This window comes from Xiphophorus maculatus, chromosome 5 (genome assembly GCF_002775205.1).
Source record: "Xiphophorus maculatus strain JP 163 A chromosome 5, X_maculatus-5.0-male, whole genome shotgun sequence".
NCBI classification, from domain to species: domain Eukaryota; kingdom Metazoa; phylum Chordata; class Actinopteri; order Cyprinodontiformes; family Poeciliidae; genus Xiphophorus; species Xiphophorus maculatus.
In genome coordinates, this window is record NC_036447.1 from 23,632,554 (window position 1) to 23,648,912 (window position 16,359).

Below are 16,359 nucleotides of genomic sequence, written 5' to 3' on the forward strand. Positions count from 1 at the left end.
CCCTCTTGGACCTACAGCGCTCTGGATGTTGACATGGACTGAAAGGGTGATCCTCGGCTGTAAACTCCCCGTTGCACTTTTATTTTGATATCAGAATGTTAAGCACAGTAATGAATAGATAACTCCAAACCATAATCAAGATGCTGATCGTCGGAGCGGCATAAAACTGTCCCGCTTTAAGCAGCGGCGAGTTAATTTGTTGTCTAGCAGGTGCTGATTAATGGCCGCGGGGAAGAGGAGGGGGAGGCGTGTGAAAGGCCTGGCTCTTGCACTCCACGGTGGTCCATCTGTGTGGCAGGCCTGAAACGCTATAGCTGATTATATTTTTATTCCCCATCAGATCGCTCCCAGAACCATCTGTCTGTTTTAAGGTTCTGTCAGCCGATCGGAGAAGGTCTGTCCTCCTCCATCTGGCTGTTTCTCCACAACACAGACTGTGACCCATGCAAACACAGACCCAGATCCAGATCCAGAAGCTGATTTGGGGTGTTGTGGTGCTCCGAGCTGTGTGTGTCCCAATATTTTGCTCCAACAACAAGAGAATAGTCTGCAGCAGTTAGTGTTTGTGAACAATCTGAGCATTTAGAAACTCTCAGGTTTCTGTAAAATGTCTGGAATAAACTCAGAAAATCTAACAGAACCCCTACAGAATGCCTACTAATAGGAGTGCATCGATTACAGTTTCCTGGCAGATTTGCGATTGTAAAAGAGCTTGATCTGCAGATTCTGATTTTCACTGATACAGATGGTTTTCCTCTCAAATGTTGCTAAATATAGCAATAAAATCACTGGATTGGCAACAGTGAAGTGACTGTTGTTAACTGCGAACGGACATGAGCTGGTGGGCCGGTCCATCAGTCAAACCTCTTTCACACAGAGCACAAGAGGACAGTGGTTTACTTGTAGACTTTGCACATGTAAGTATCAGCCAATCACCAATCTCCCAAAATTAAGGAAATTGGGGCTGACCTATCAATGACCCCTACTTACTCAATTGCATTTTAATTACATATTATTGCAATGTGTTGCTCCTTTTTCTAATTTATTGGTAATTATCACAAGGGTAATATAACATTTTTCATATTGCCCCCGGCTTCCAACACCTTTAGCATCTTGGGTAGTGTAATCTGTGCCAGACTTTATAGCTCTGTCATAAAGATGGGATTACAATTATTGCATTACTAACAGTCCAATATTTAGTTGCAATATTAACATTGTGCACACTGATATTGCAGTGATAATGCAGTATACTGAGGATCTAACGTTCACCATCTAACTTCTAACAATCTTTTAAAGCAACTTGAATTGCTTGGATTAGGGAATTTAGAGTGCATTCACACCAGCCCTGTTTGGTTCGCTTCAATCCAACTCTAGCTGCCAAAAGGTTCGGTTCACTTGTGCAAGGTGTGAATGTGAAATCGATCTCTGATGTGGAAAGTGAGCTCTGGACCGCCTACAAGCTTAGGTCTTGGTTTGGTTCAAGTGAAGTCTGGTGCGAAGTCTGGAGATGGCTCCAAAAGCAGAAAGTATTACAGTGCTGGGCATTCTGGGTAAATACGACCAAAACAAATGAGAGTCTAGTGTTAGTGGAAGAAATGGCTCATGGTCTTTAACAAAGGCAAAAGAGAAACCATGCAGCTGTAAGCATTTTTGTTTACGTTTTGTAAAGAAGAAAGTTGGGTTTATCTCTTCTTCAGAGGTTTTTGTGTCGTTTTCTTCAGTGGTTCTTGGTACAGCGCCACCACAGGTGAGGAGGGGGACAGGTTTTCCAAATGGTTTGGTTCATTTGACACAGTGCCATGTGAAATAACCTCACACTGCACTGCGAGTGTGAGGTTAAAATGTTTGGTCCCCAATCAAACCGAGTCTACCAGACTGTGAACCTAAGTAAAAAAAAAAAACAACAAAAAAACAAAATAGCACTGTTAACAAGATCTGCCATCAATATGTTGGTTGACGATTCCTTTTGGGGAAAATGCTTTATGGCTTTATTCATATAGGACATGAAAAATTATAGTGTCGCCATTGTGATGAACAGTTTTGATGTTTGCCCCCATCCACATAAAAAACTATTAAGAAATTTAAATGCAAAATTTGAGCAATATAAGATCATTTTTAGTTAAGTTAACCATTTAATGTTTATCTAATTAAATATTTCTTGCAAGAATTTTTTGTTTGCTTTCCAGTTTACTTTTAACAAATTAGTTCAAAAAGTTGTCAAACATAACTTTCGGAAACATCATACTCCTCCCATCCTCCCCTTACACTAAAGTATTTATTATTATTATTATCGCAAATTAAAAACAAATAAGGAATTTTATATACATTCTCTTTCCTTGCATTTACTTTAGACAATTTAACCACAACAAGCTGTTTATTGTTTTTTTACTAGACCCCTCACTGCGTTATTGGTTTCTGGTGTTTGGACCCTTTGGCTGCGTAAAATGTGAGCGTGTTAACAAACTCCCCTGATCTCAGCTGTTTAGCGCTTCCCCGGGATCCACAGGCGGCCTGCTGCTGCTGCTGGTGTCGGTGTCGTTTGGGTCTATAAGACGTCTCGGACATCATAAACTCACTTCTACTTTGGGCTTCTGAAAATGAACCCTCTCCTCTGCATGAAGTCCGCTATACGATTGGACGGAGGCGACGCGGCGCGGTTGGCGTGGCTGTGTGTTAATTTTAGTCCATCAATAAAATAATGCAGCACCGTTCCCGCTGCGAAGGCTGGAATTTAAAGGCGGTGGTTGTCTTTGTCGGCTCCTTTTTTTCCTTTTTAAATGCATGGTCTGTGAGGTCAGATGTTATATCGGTGCTCGGCCAAATCGTCAAAGTCTGGCCCGTGTATATAAACTGTGAGGTTTCAAATCTTGCTCCTGGGTGTCCGTGGATGAGTTTGGGGGATGTTTTGTTTACAATGACTCTGCGAACCTGAAGTTTAGATGCAGACTGGCACCTGAATAATGCCAATGTTGGACTGAACGAAGTTAAAAGTCATACATACAACCTCAAATATGTACACACACCTTCACTGATATTTTGTTAAATGTTTAGTAGCAAGTTAGTTCTCATCCACTCTTGTTTTGAAGCCTTCTTGCATAATACTGGCAGAATATTTGGTTACGCTCACTCAGGGGCGGAACCAATCGTTGGCCACCACTGCCGAGCGATTAGTTGTTTCCATAGGAAGGTAATTCACCAGCAAAGCACACCTCTGGAACAAATAGTTCCCCTCCAAAGCTGCTGTTGGCAGCAATGACCATATTAATATGCTCCTTTATTTATTAATAGCAAGGCCTTCAAGAAAATATTTGCACTGTCCCTGCCCCCTCCAAATGTGTTTTGTTTGCACACGTACAGCAGAGTGAAAAATTATTTCGGTACTTTAAATTTGAAAAGTGATATTTTTCGCAACAGAGACGGCTTGCTCGGCGAACGTCTCTATATTTCTGCATTTGAATTCAAAGCGTCACATGGAGCAGGGAGTACGCCGTACTGAAGTGTTCCACCCAGATTCTTTTTCTTTTTGGAAGGGATCGTCTCGAATAACCAAGAAAACAAGTTTATTAAATGTATTAAAGCCAAATAAGTAATAATGTTTTGTTTTTTATTTATCTTTTTTTTTTTTGCTGGCACATAAACTTGACACATTCCAGATTTTCTGCTTTTGGACAACGAACTCTAAAAGACTTCAACCTAAGGTTCCCAGTAATTGTCTTGTAAGAGAAGACATTTTTCCAGGCTTAATTAATCTGAATTCACTTAATCTGTAGGTTAACTTCTCTGTAGCCAACTTAGCTTCACTACAAGATTTAGACAAACAGACTGGTTGTAGCATTGGGGCCGCTGACCGGTTTTACACATGTCTGCTTTAATCCTTTTGCGAATGGAGCATCCCCCCCTCACGCGAAGGCTCAGCTCCACGCAGGGAGACATTCTCAGCTGCAGCGGGAGAATTTGCTGCAAACCGATTGCTTGGAAAGAGAGCTGAGTACAGATTTACTTCAGCTCAAACAGTGGTGCTCATCTGTTTCCTTTCACAGACATTGTGTTGGGATCTTAGTTAAATGCAAAATACGCTGTTGGTGAAAATCTACACATGCCAGTTTGGAGGCACGTAGAGGAAGTCGTTTCCTGCAGATGTACAAAAAAAACATCCTTTAGTTATTTGATATGGCACCTCTTCATCAATGGAAACGTCTCAAAGGATTTTTTCGATGGTTGTGTTTATAGCGCCCCCTACATTCTTTGGCATCACTGGCATAGATCTGATCTGAAAATTAATTTGTCTTTCACTGCAGGATAGCTTATCTTTTGCTGCATTCTTGAACAGTAGCTACAAAATGTGTGTAAAACTCTCAAAATTCAGCTAATGTAAAAAAAAAACCAAAATTTGACAATTGCTGTTTCCATTAAATAAGAAATTCAATTAAAATCATGTGTGAATAAATTTGTTCATGCTATGTGTCATTTAAAAAGACTGCAGGCCTGAACGATCAGCTGCAAAACTGTTGGATTTGTATCCAATTTAATACCACAAACTGAAGTGGCTCACATCAGATTTTTTTTTCGAGGGGGTGAAAGGATCGGAATTGGGACGTTCAGGAATTGCAGAGCAGTGGGGCCTGAGGACTGGAATTGAGAGGCACTGAATTGTACCCTAAGAGTGATCAAATATCCAACTTTGTAAGGACGTTAGACTAGATATTAGTGTAACAGTTTCAACGTACTTGGAGCTACATGTATCATTTGGATCTCTTATTTATTTATTTTTTTTGCGGCGCTAGTGGCTCGTATTTTTTTCTACAGTAGGCAGACAGGAAGGAGGGCGAGGAGAGGGGGGAAGACATGCGGTAAAGGTCGTCGGGACCGGGAGTCGAACCCGCGACGTCCGCGTCGAGGACTAAGGCCTCCAAACGTGGGGCGTGCTAACACCCTGCGCCACCACAGCACGCCCCTGGATCTCTTATTTTAAGCATTTCACATAAACAAGTGATCTCTGGATTCCATTGTAACAACATCTTAAAGTTGTACGAGTCTGTGACTCGGTGTCGCACACTTTATCGCCGCCCCGGCTCTTTACGAGGCCTCTGGTTGCCACTCTTCATCGTCAAATTTGACTTCTCATCACTAGGTTTTTTTAACCGCAGCTGTCCACACCGAATTCGACAAATTGCATTTCAGCGTGCTCTCAGTTCACACAGTTAACTCGGCTAATCTTAGGCGCTTCGGCGACTCAAGGGAAATGTGGTTTTATTTTGACATTTTTAGAACTGCGAGAATAGATTCACTCGGGTAATCACGGCGCTCAAAACCACATGTGAGGATCGTGCCGACACATCCGGAGGTTTTGTAAGACTTGTGAAAGCTGAGTAGAAGCACCAGGGAAGGTGTTCTCAAAAAGATTTACCAGACAGCCCTGAAAGCTTTCATACAGGATGTGATTCTGTAGATAGATTTTTAACACTTTATTGTCATGTCTCTTGGACTTTAAAGTTGTAATTTAAACGTCAGTATCAAGCTTTGGCTGGTGTTGTTTCAGAAGACTTGCTGCACAAACGGTTTAAATGAAACTCTTGTGCTTAACGCCGAGTTATCCAGACTGCCACCGTTATAGAAACCACTTCATGCTACAGTGGTATCTGCTTTCTCGCAATGCCAAAAATAAGCAAAGGGGGAGGATGGAGGATTGTTATGTAGAGTTGTCACATGAACGCAGACACATGCTCACGTAATGGGTAGCTGCGGCCGGTTGTCGGCAGAGATTGTTGGAGGTTCTCTTCCTCCAACTTTGCAGTTTGTTGTTTGAGGCATCAGAGTGAGGCTGCAGAATTTGAATGCTTTATTCAGACGTATGCGACGCATGTACCACGTCTGCAGTGTCAAGAGGAGATCTGTTGTTTTTGCTTTTCTCTGCTTGTCACGGTCATGTATGAAGTAAATTTATGTAACACAAGGATAAGCATGATTGCTCATCTTTACTTGGAGATGCACAATTTATGCAGGCAACAGTAAAACCAAGCTGTTGGCCCAACTTCCCATTTCTACACTACAAAATATGACGTGTCTCAACTCAAAAACATAAATGAAAAATACTCTTTACCAAATTACATTATCGACTGAATTTGAATGTAACTGGGTTCAAATTGGAAGGTATGAAAGTGCATTTGAATACATTTCTATGACTGAACCGGTCAGAATATGTACTTTTGTACATAAAAAGAAATTGAATCTAAGCATGTCACTTTCAGACTTCTGAAACATATTTTTAAGTAAAAGTAGTTCATTTTCCTGGAAATAGGCATGAAATCTTTCTTGCCTCCCTGAAAAAATTTACTTAAATGCTCATTAGAAACATACCTGCATTGTTGCCTTGATGATTTTATTCATGTTTGAGGAATCCTTTAATCTCCCACGGCAACCAATCAGGAGGCCTGTCACAAAGCTCCGCCTACCTACCCAAAGTAAGTACGCGAAGCTGCAGTTTCCGTGCTGGGCTTCTGCCTCACAGATCGACTATCCCTCTCAGCTCCGCCAGACTAGTGGCAGCAGCAGTGAGCAAACACCTGGAGGAACTGGTGAGCTCCTCATAGGAATTACCTCCCAGTTCAATGCTCCTAGGAAAGGTTGTAAACAGGATCATGGAGAAGCATTGTTGTAATGACTCCTGGGAAAAAACAGGAGCTTCTTAGAGAGACAGAGGTCAATTTCAAGGCATCAAATTTCCTTTTAATTATGTTTGATATATGCAGCATTTTCATAGCAACCCGTATTTGGGTCTTATGCAAATGTTGACCGGATCAAAGTAATTTTAATGTAGCTGCAGATCATGATCTCTAGATCTCTCCCTCATCCTCAGTTCTTCCATCTCACACATGGATCAGAACCACACACAATGGAAATAAAGTGGAATATAAAATCTTCAGTACAAATCAATCAAATTCTACTTGAATTTGATTGATTTTATGATTATTATTATTATCAGCATTTTATGATTATTTTGTCGTCATAATCTGTTGAAGTGACCAAAGCAATAAACTGAACCCTATAACTAACAGCAGTGGTTTGTATTTGTGGATTTCAAAAGGCAGCTAAATGGAAACAGTACAGCAGTATCACAACACTGCTGCCAAAATCTATTTCTTGTCCAGTCAAAATAAACATTTACCGACCCAAGTCCCTCATGGACCCTCCTCTACCCCACACACCCCCCGTGTCCTCTCTGTGTTGTGTATTAGGAGGTGCTTATGCGTTCCCGCTTTGTGTATTCCTTCAGTAATGCTGACCTATTATCAGTCCTGCTCTACAATGCTGTTTGGGTCATAGCTGTGATCCCTCAGACCGGTCGGGCCATTACAAAATGTGAATAATGTGACACTGGGTTCCAGGGCAGGAAACTGGAAACCTCCAATGATTCAGCAACCAAATTGATCCCGACACGGCCGAGTGACTGATGGCATTCCCAGAAGCCCGGCGCATCCCTTCGCCAGTCGCCCTCTGCCAGGCTGCGTGTAGGATAGCCGAGGTGATAATTAGCGGTGGCTGCAGGGACTTTCTTGTCCCTGTTGTTGTGCCACATGGAGCAGGGACTCCCAGTTGGTCTCTGATAACTCAGCCTGCCCCTTCTCGACCCCCCCACCCCCTGTTCGCCATCCCCCTGAGCCCACCTCTCTGTTATTTCCTCTTCACTCAGTCAACCATTAGTTTGCCCCTTGAAGAGGAACTACTCTCACTTGCCAAACTTCTTAAGAACACGTTGAGTGAGGAAAAGTGTGGCGCGTTCTTTGTTAAAGGGGCAGACGTGAAGGGGGACTCTGCTGCTTCTTCGCAGCTGTCGATCAGACGTAGCTGAGGTCTCTGTTTCCGTCTCCTCCCAGCTACTGACATCCGTCCGTCCACAGAGGAAAAGGCTAAACGGAGCAGGCCGGAGGAAGTGGCCTCGACCGGATTTGCTGTGTTTGGGTCGTGGAAGGTCTTCTGCAGCGAGTTTGAGGCGGAAAGGCTGCAGGTGGTGCTACCGAGGCCGCCGTGGGACAAGAAGCATCGACGGTGTTAAAAATGCTGGGAAAAGGGCATGGCGGTGGCGCATATGTCCCTGAGATGAACGAAGCACTGCAGAGGTAAGAGGAAATTACATCAACCTAAAAACAGGAAGGTCTCAAAATGTCTGCATGGAAGAAGAAAAAGAGCAAAGTGACCTTCATTTATTTAAATTTGTGTCCCAAAGTCGGGAGTTTCCTCGTATTTTCAAATTGGACGAGGAATTTTACAAGGAGATGAGCTAAAGATGTAACATTTGGTCCTAACTGTGTATTTATTTATTTATTTTTTACCAAAGGGTAACTATAAAACTTTCCTTTGGCATTCATCAAGTCAAACTTTCTCTTTAAGAAAAATGTTAAAATTTAAGACAAAATTGAAGAAATATTTGATAAATTTCATGAAATTGCAGAAGCTTCTCTTACATGCATCTATTTGTAAAAAAAAAACAACAGAATTGCAGTTTTTTAAAAGCAAGAAATACTTTTCTGCACCTACATTTTCCTCTTAGCCAAACAGAATTTGTAAATAAATGGGCAAATTTTAAGTTGCTAGACAACGCTAAAATATTAAGTCTTCATTAGAAAAGAAATTTAAAATTTTTTGTGAAACACACAGTAAACCCCCACTTTTCATTTTTCTTTAGATGCAATTATATTTTCCTGACTAACAATGACTCCTCTAATACCTCAATTAAAACTTATGGAACATTTTGAGTAAAAAGTTTCTTAGGCTAACTTTGCTTGTAGAAATCATTTAGTTCATCTGCACTGCTGAAATCCACCAGATTATTCTAGAAATGGAGTCAAAATCCACATTTAGCAAACCTGCGTTGCATTTATTTAGTATTTAGCTTTTTCATATTTATTCTGGAAACTTCTGCAGTTCAAAATAACAGCAAATATTGGTACCTCAAGTTGGCAGCGTTTTACAGAGCCTCATTGTTCACCAAACATGTGAGGTTTTCAGGCGTTTCTTTTGCCTGGCGCCAAGCAGCACCTACTAATACAAAAAATCTCCTGTTTTCATGTGAGAATTTGTGAGATTTTGCTTGGTTTCTTCCAAATAGAATCTCTAAGAAGCTAATTCAGGACATGCAATCAATACTAAATAAGTAAAAGAAAACAAAAACACTTGTTAAATTTATGATGCACTTCCTAGAACCAAAGTAAAACATTTAATTTTTTTAATTTTAGAAGCTCTGTGTTGGTTTAAGACTTTTATTGCTCTCTCCATCCTACCACATTTTGTATTTTTATCATATTGATGGTGCGTTTAGACAGTTTGTCAGTATTTAGATTTATTTTTTGTTTTGACTTTACAGTTTCTACATCACATACTTGTTCCTCAAGAGCTTTAAAATCTACAGAAAGTGAGTTCCTTGAACGCCTTACTTTATTTAGAATGATTAAAGCTTTTTAGAATGACGTTATGTAAAACACATTAAATTAAGATTCATGGACAAAGACATAAACAACCCCCCCCCCCCAAAATTAAGATGATAGAGATTACCTGAAGTCAAATGTAGACATTAAATCACTAGAGTATGTTTAAAAAAAAAAAGGTAAATATTACAATTTTATTGATTCTGTGAATATTATGGAAAAACAGAAATATGCACCTTTTTTATTTTCTAAACACCTGTCGGTTTTTGCAGCTACACAATGTAATATTTACTGTGAAGATTTTCAGAAAATATAAATTCATGCTCTAAAAATTTTTATAATTCATTCAAGTACAAACAGAAAGCAACCAGATTTTCCTCCTGCCTGACTTTGACCAGTAAAGACGTATTTTTTCCTCAGCTCATACGTTGTTTTGTTTAATGTCTCAGATGTAACGGCTCCGGGGACGATTAGGCAGGGCTTGTTTTGTCTTTCATTTGGTGCTGATATGTCTGAGTTGTTTGTGGTAGCAGGATTAGTGAAGCATGATCAACATGTTTTGGCACATCTTTTTCCCATTAGTGCTCGTACCTCCACTTGCTTCGCTCGTCTTACCGCTCCGTCTCAGCTGCCGGCCGTATATCACTGAGACACGGCGAGTTTGGCCAAATATTACCTGCACTGACCCTGCAGGCCTTTCTCAGTGCATTGCCACAAGAAAGTTTTCTGTCTAATTTACTCAATTTCACACTTTGTGTTTTATTAGTTAATTTGTTTCCCTATTTTTGTCTTGCTTTTGTGTTAGAAAACAAAAGCAGGGTTACATTTCAAGTCATGCATGGCTGTTTTTCTATGATGTATTTTCTTTTTGGGGCCTAATTCGTTTTTTTGTGTGTAACTTTCTAAAAGAATCTGAACTTTTGTGTCTAGATTCACAGGATTTACTTTGGGACATTTAGGATCACATATCAGCTGTCAAGCCTTGCACAAGAATCAGATTAGCTGGGCTTCCATTACATGTGTGCAAACTTTTGTCGATATTCTACTAGTTTAAAAAAAAACAAAAAAAACCACAATTTCGCAATTGCGGTGTTTCCGTTAAATAAGAAAAGCAATTCTAATTACACGTGAAGAAGTTTGTTAATGCGTTAAGCCATTAAAAAATGTTCTGTGCCATCATCCTCCTACCACTTCCTGTCGTCTTCTTCAGTTTTGCAGCAAGTGGCGTCATCAGACCATTTGTCACGTGACTCGTACGATGCAGAAAAAGTGCTTCTATTGCAGTTTTGAAAAATGCACTAATTTCAATTCTAATTTTGATGTACGGGGTTTCAATAAAGACACAGTAAAGTCAGGATGGAGAGGCCGGGTCTAACTGGTGACAACTGAGAAGATTTTTCAAGTTGAGTTTTGTAATGAAATGATCTTGGTAAACGTCCTAAATTTTATTTGTTGTGATAATTCAAACACCGTAGAGATTCAGTTTACATATGTCAGCTAATAGCAACTTTCATGCATTTTCCTTTCTCTAATGTTTCTTTTAAATATTAGAGGAACAAACTGAAAAGTAAGATTTGAAACAAAAGAAAGCACAAGTTTTACACATGTTGCCCCTTTGCTTACTTCCCTTTTTTGTGCATATTTGTCACACTTACATGTTTCAGAACATCAAACTAATCTAAATATTGATCAAACACAAAATGCAGTTTTTAAATGAAGGTGTTCATTATTATGGGAGAAAATAATTGAATCCTACATGGAAAAGAGATTGTCTACTAAACATATTAACTGGTTGGGTCTCCCTTAGCAACAGCAACTGCCAAAAAGTGTTTATGAAAGCTTGCAACGAGTCTTTTCCAGCTGTGGAGGAATTTTGGCCTGCTCATCTTTGCAGAATTGTTTTAATTCATTCAGAGTGGAGGGTTTTTTCAGCTTAACGTCAGAGATGGTCGAATTTTCTCCTTCAGGATATTTTGATAGACAGGCACCTTATATTTCAGCTGTTGCTGCAATTTTTACTTTCTTTTTCTATTCTCTTTACTTATTTGAAACAAGTAACAAGGCAGCTCAGTGCCAGGCCTGAACAACACAAGACATGCTGCCATCACTAGTTAATTAGCGTTAGCATTCATGACAGGCTCTGGTGTAATGAATCAGCTGTGGAATAGCAGAGTACAAGAGGGAGGGTCTGAGCAGCATGTACATGAGATAATTCACAGTTCACTGATTGGTTGCTTCAGACTGAGCGGTGTATTTCTTCAGATAACACTAGAAGGCAAATAAGCTCAATTATTATTTTTTTGTTGACAGATTTTTTGTCTCATACAATATAACAGTTTTGATAAATACTGTGGCTTTCACTCCTTGCAGATAAATTATGCATTTTTATAATGGGATAGATTATAAATATCTATAAGGGGTGTATCAGGTGTATCAGCAGAAAATAAGTGACTGCATAGTAAATGTACAACATATGAAACTAACAGGCTACAGGTATTAAATATAACATACCCAGATTAAAAGAAATGTTCAACTCAACTGGGGTAATTAAAAAAAAAACTATGAGAAATGAAAAAACACCAAATCGCAGTGAGGATGCAAACACTTAACCATGATTGTGATCTGAAATCTTAAATCCACGCTGATCCTGGGACTGGATGTTACCAGAGGAGGTGACTGATTCACCTGCACTCAGAGGAATCACACTTTTACTGTTGGGCCATCTGTAAGTAACCTTAAAGTCATCTCCTTCCCTTAGCCTCCACCTTAAGCAAGTGTTCATTGCTGTGTTGACACATGGCAGCAACTGTGGATAATCCCAATGTTAAACGGCTGACAGTTGCGTGGCACAAGGAGGGGCCCTCTGTGGCCTCGTCTTGTTCAGGTCGGGGTTCACTTTCAGTCGGGGGTTAGACCGCCTGACGTAAATCAGAGGCAGCCAGAGACATCAACTCAATGGCCTCCGTATGAACTTAACCATGAAAACCACGGATGAATAGGAAGTCTGTGACAAAAAGCATTAAGTTTTGCCAAATACTACCAATTGTGAAATCTCTTTTTTTTTCTTACGACATGCAATAATCATCCCCACACTTGCTCTGTTTTGGGGTTTCTGGCATGATTTAAAGGAAAAGCTCTTGTTTTGACCTTTTCCCCCTAACATTCAGCATTACATTAACATTAAGCTCATTAATTAAATAACAGCTTGTTTAACAATGATAAACACATAACATAATTCCCTTTGTACCTACAGGACCATGCGGCAGAAAAACACGATGGATTTTTTTTGTTTTTTTGCTTTTCCAAGACAGAAAAAAATGAAATATGACGTTAAAATGTTAAGGAAATCTATACAATTGGTTTTGTGATTTCCATCAAAAAATATTGGCAACAGATTTCCCAACAGGGTTGGTTTCCGTTAGGATGCTGATTAAAAGCATTCACACACAGAATGTTTGAATAGTTTGCTATAAGTTTGATTTCCATTTGCACATAATAGATGGCAATCGATACGTTTTTATTCCCATCATTTCTCTGGGTGCAACCAAAAATACTCATCCCTCAATTTGCTGTTTCTCCAATTAACTCGTATATACTGTTATTAATCGAATAGTACAATCACATATTTTCTGAACACATTTAATCTCTTCTGTTGAACTTCCTCTGAATGTTTCTTATTCTGGGAGCACAATTGAGATTTTTTATGATTAGATATGGACAGAAATGAGCAAGCTTAAGTATCTTTATTCCCTCATATTGACACAAAAACACAATAGTGACAAACGAGAGCCTTCACATATATGTATATTTACCGATGAGATTAACACCTTACTTTGACTGTACACCATTTAATCCTGATATTGTCAACAGTTTCAGGATTCCCTTCCAAGGCCTTTATTAACGAAACCGTGATGTGACGGAGCTGACATGTAGGTCCTCCGTAATGAAGCCGGGTTGACTGTATTTATATACTGAGTGAATATATTTTGTGTTAATTAATCACATTTTTTACGAAGCAGTCAGGAACACAACATCCACAAGTGTATTTTAAGTGTAACTCCGGTTTTGACGTTGCTTTTGAGACCACAGAACCAGTACCTGAACCAGTATTACGAAGAGCAATAATCATGTTAATAACGCTGTTAGAGTAGAGGATGATTCTTTGTTGCACTTTAACTCAAAATGTACAGTGAGCAGGCATCTTGTTTGATTTATGACTTATTCAACAGAAGTCGTGGCTTAGATTAAGGTTTTCCCAATCAGAAAGTTAAGTGAGTGAATACCTGAATATACTTTAAATACTTTAAAATAAGAGTCTGCATTTCAGCTATTTTATACAGTGGCTTGTAAAAGTATTGACACACTTTGAGGTTTTCCATATTTTGTCACATTACAACCACAAACATAAATGGATTTAATTGTAAGTTAACGTGAAAGACCAACACAAAGGGAAGTAGAAAGAAAATTATACATGATTAAAACATTTTTTTTTTTACAAATAAAAAAACTGAAAAGTGCAATGTGCAAAAGTGTTCAGCCTCCTTTTCTCTGAGTTCCTTCAAAAGTTGCCAGATGACTGAGCTGTGTGTAATCTAATCTCAGTACAAATCCAGCTGCTCTGTGACGCCTCAGAGATTAAGAGAGAACAGCTTCATGAAGTCCAAGGACTTCATGAAGACAGGTCAGGGAGACAGGTCAGGGAGAAAGCTATGGACAAGTTTAAAGCAAGCTTAGGCTATAAACGATTTCCTGAGCTTGGAACACCTCACTGTTCAATCCATCATCTGGAAATGGAAATAGTATAGAACAAATGTAAACCTACTAAGACGAGGCTGTCCACCTAAACTTACAAGCTGAACAAGGAGAGCTCTGATCTCAAAGCAAAAAGACCCATAGTGACTCTGGACCAGATGCAGAGATTCACAGCTCAAATTTTTGTCGTGCACTGCACTACTATGATCTTTATGGAAGAAAGGAAAGAAGACAGTCATTTTTAAAAGAAAATAGTAAGAAGTCCCGTTTACAGTTTGCCAGAAGCCATGTTGGAGACACAACAAACATGTGATCAGACGAGACCAAGATTGAACTTTTTGACCAAAATTCAAAACGCTGCGCATCACTCTGCGCACTCCATCCACAAATTCCAACAAAATATATTTGCTTTAATTTTTCATTTGTTTTTAATGTGACAAAATATGTTAAGGTTCAAGGGATGTAAGTACTCCTGCAAGCCACTGCACCTAATTCACCCTCCCTGACAAGCGTGGTTCTGCAGTAACCACCTTTTGCCTCGAATTTGAAATGTAATTTCTGACCAATCAAAGATGGTCGCTACCATCACGTTCTGGTATTTTATTATACAGAATTTAAGTCCACAGATTTACTTTTACATGACACAAGTAGCTGGTCTTCAAATGATTTTTAGTACTAGTACAAATAAAAAAATATTGTAACGTTACATAAGAAATATTATGTGCAATATTTCTTGCCAGTCATCTCAGAAAGTGAAACTTATATAGAATCATCACACATAAAGTATATTTCAGTCCTTTGTTTATTTTGATAATTATAGCCTACAGATAATGAAAACCCAAAATTTAGTGTCTCAGAAAATTTTAATATTATGAAAAGCATCAGTATTGAAAACTCATGGTGTCGCACCCTAATCATGGTGTTTTGAGCTAACGAACTCAAAACACGTACAGAGGTTTCTTAAGCGGTCTCTCTCTGGGTCAGTAGGCTACACCATCATGTTGAAGACTGCTGGCTGGGCAAAAGTCCAGAAGACAGTCATAGACACCCGTCACAGGGAGGGGAAGCCACAAAAGCTCATTACTCCGGACCCTGGTTGTTAATAGAGGGCTGTATCCAAGCATGTTAACAAAAGGCAAGGAAGGAAGAAGAGCAGTAGGAAAAGGAAGAACTGCAGCCTTGAGAGGATCATCAAGGAAAACCCATTGCAGAGGAGCTACTGTGCAGACGACTACCAGATGAGGCTAAATGTCTCTTTCCCCATGTCAGGCCACTCCTGAACCAGAGAAGCCAGAGGTGTTTTTTTTCTGGGCTGAGGAGTAAATTAAGGTCCTAGACTCTGGAGGAAGAGTGGAGAGGCACCGACTACCCGTTGCTTTAAACTCAGTGTGAAGTTTCCACATCGTCTGCTGGCGTTGGTCCATTGTTTTCTGAAGTCAACAGTCAATGTAACCGCCTACCAGGAAATTCTAGAGCGCTCCAAACCTGCCCCCCTCTGCTAACAAGCAGTATGGAGATGCTGATTTTATTTTCCTGGCACCTGCCCACTGCCAAAGGTACCAAAAGCTGCTTCAAAGACCTTGGTGTTCCTGTTCTTGATTGGTCAGCAAATTCCCTAAACCCTACAGAAAATCTATGGGCTGTTGACAAGACGAAGACGAGAGACTCCAGACCCAACAAGAGAGATGATCTGAAGGCATCTATAAAAGCAACCTGGGCTTCCATTACACCTACGCAGTACCACATACATATCGCCACGATGCCACAGCACATTCACGCAGTAATTCATGCTAAAGTAGGCCCAACCAAGTATTGAGTGCTCAGGAATGAACATACTCTTCAGAAGCCTGACATTTGTGCCTGAAACATCTGTTATTGATCGGTCTAATGTCTGAGACACTTAATTTTACCTAATAACAGAAATGTGCTGTTGACACCCCAGTTAATTATAAAACAAGTTGTAGTGACTCAGCAGTAAGTAAATGACCAAATATGAACAACACTGAGAGAGATTTCAGCGATTCTTGGCTTCAGCTCTGGCTGGGCCCCAAACAGCGTTGTGCCAGCTTTGCTGCTTTCTTTGCTAGCTTTACAAAATGCTCAGGGTTCTTCTCCCTGACCTTGAACTAGTTTGACAGATTTAAAAGCAAGTCGTCGTGGGTGCAAATGACAGAAAGAGAGGAAA

The 16,359-nt window shown here is 39.8% G+C and overlaps 1 protein-coding gene across 2 annotated transcripts in view; it reads left to right on the forward strand.

Annotated features, from left to right (window-relative positions):
- Positions 1–7,717: 7,717 nt before the first annotated feature.
- The window catches only part of rbm20 (RNA binding motif protein 20), a 52,976-nt gene continuing 44,334 nt past the window's right edge, over positions 7,718–16,359 (forward strand). For both annotated transcript variants that reach the window (XM_014471558.2, XM_023333866.1), the window contains exon 1: positions 7,718–8,117. In XM_014471558.2, coding sequence (XP_014327044.1) covers positions 8,056–8,117 — 62 coding nt within the window. In that variant the 5' untranslated portion in view covers positions 7,718–8,055. The remainder of the gene's footprint in view (positions 8,118–16,359) is intronic.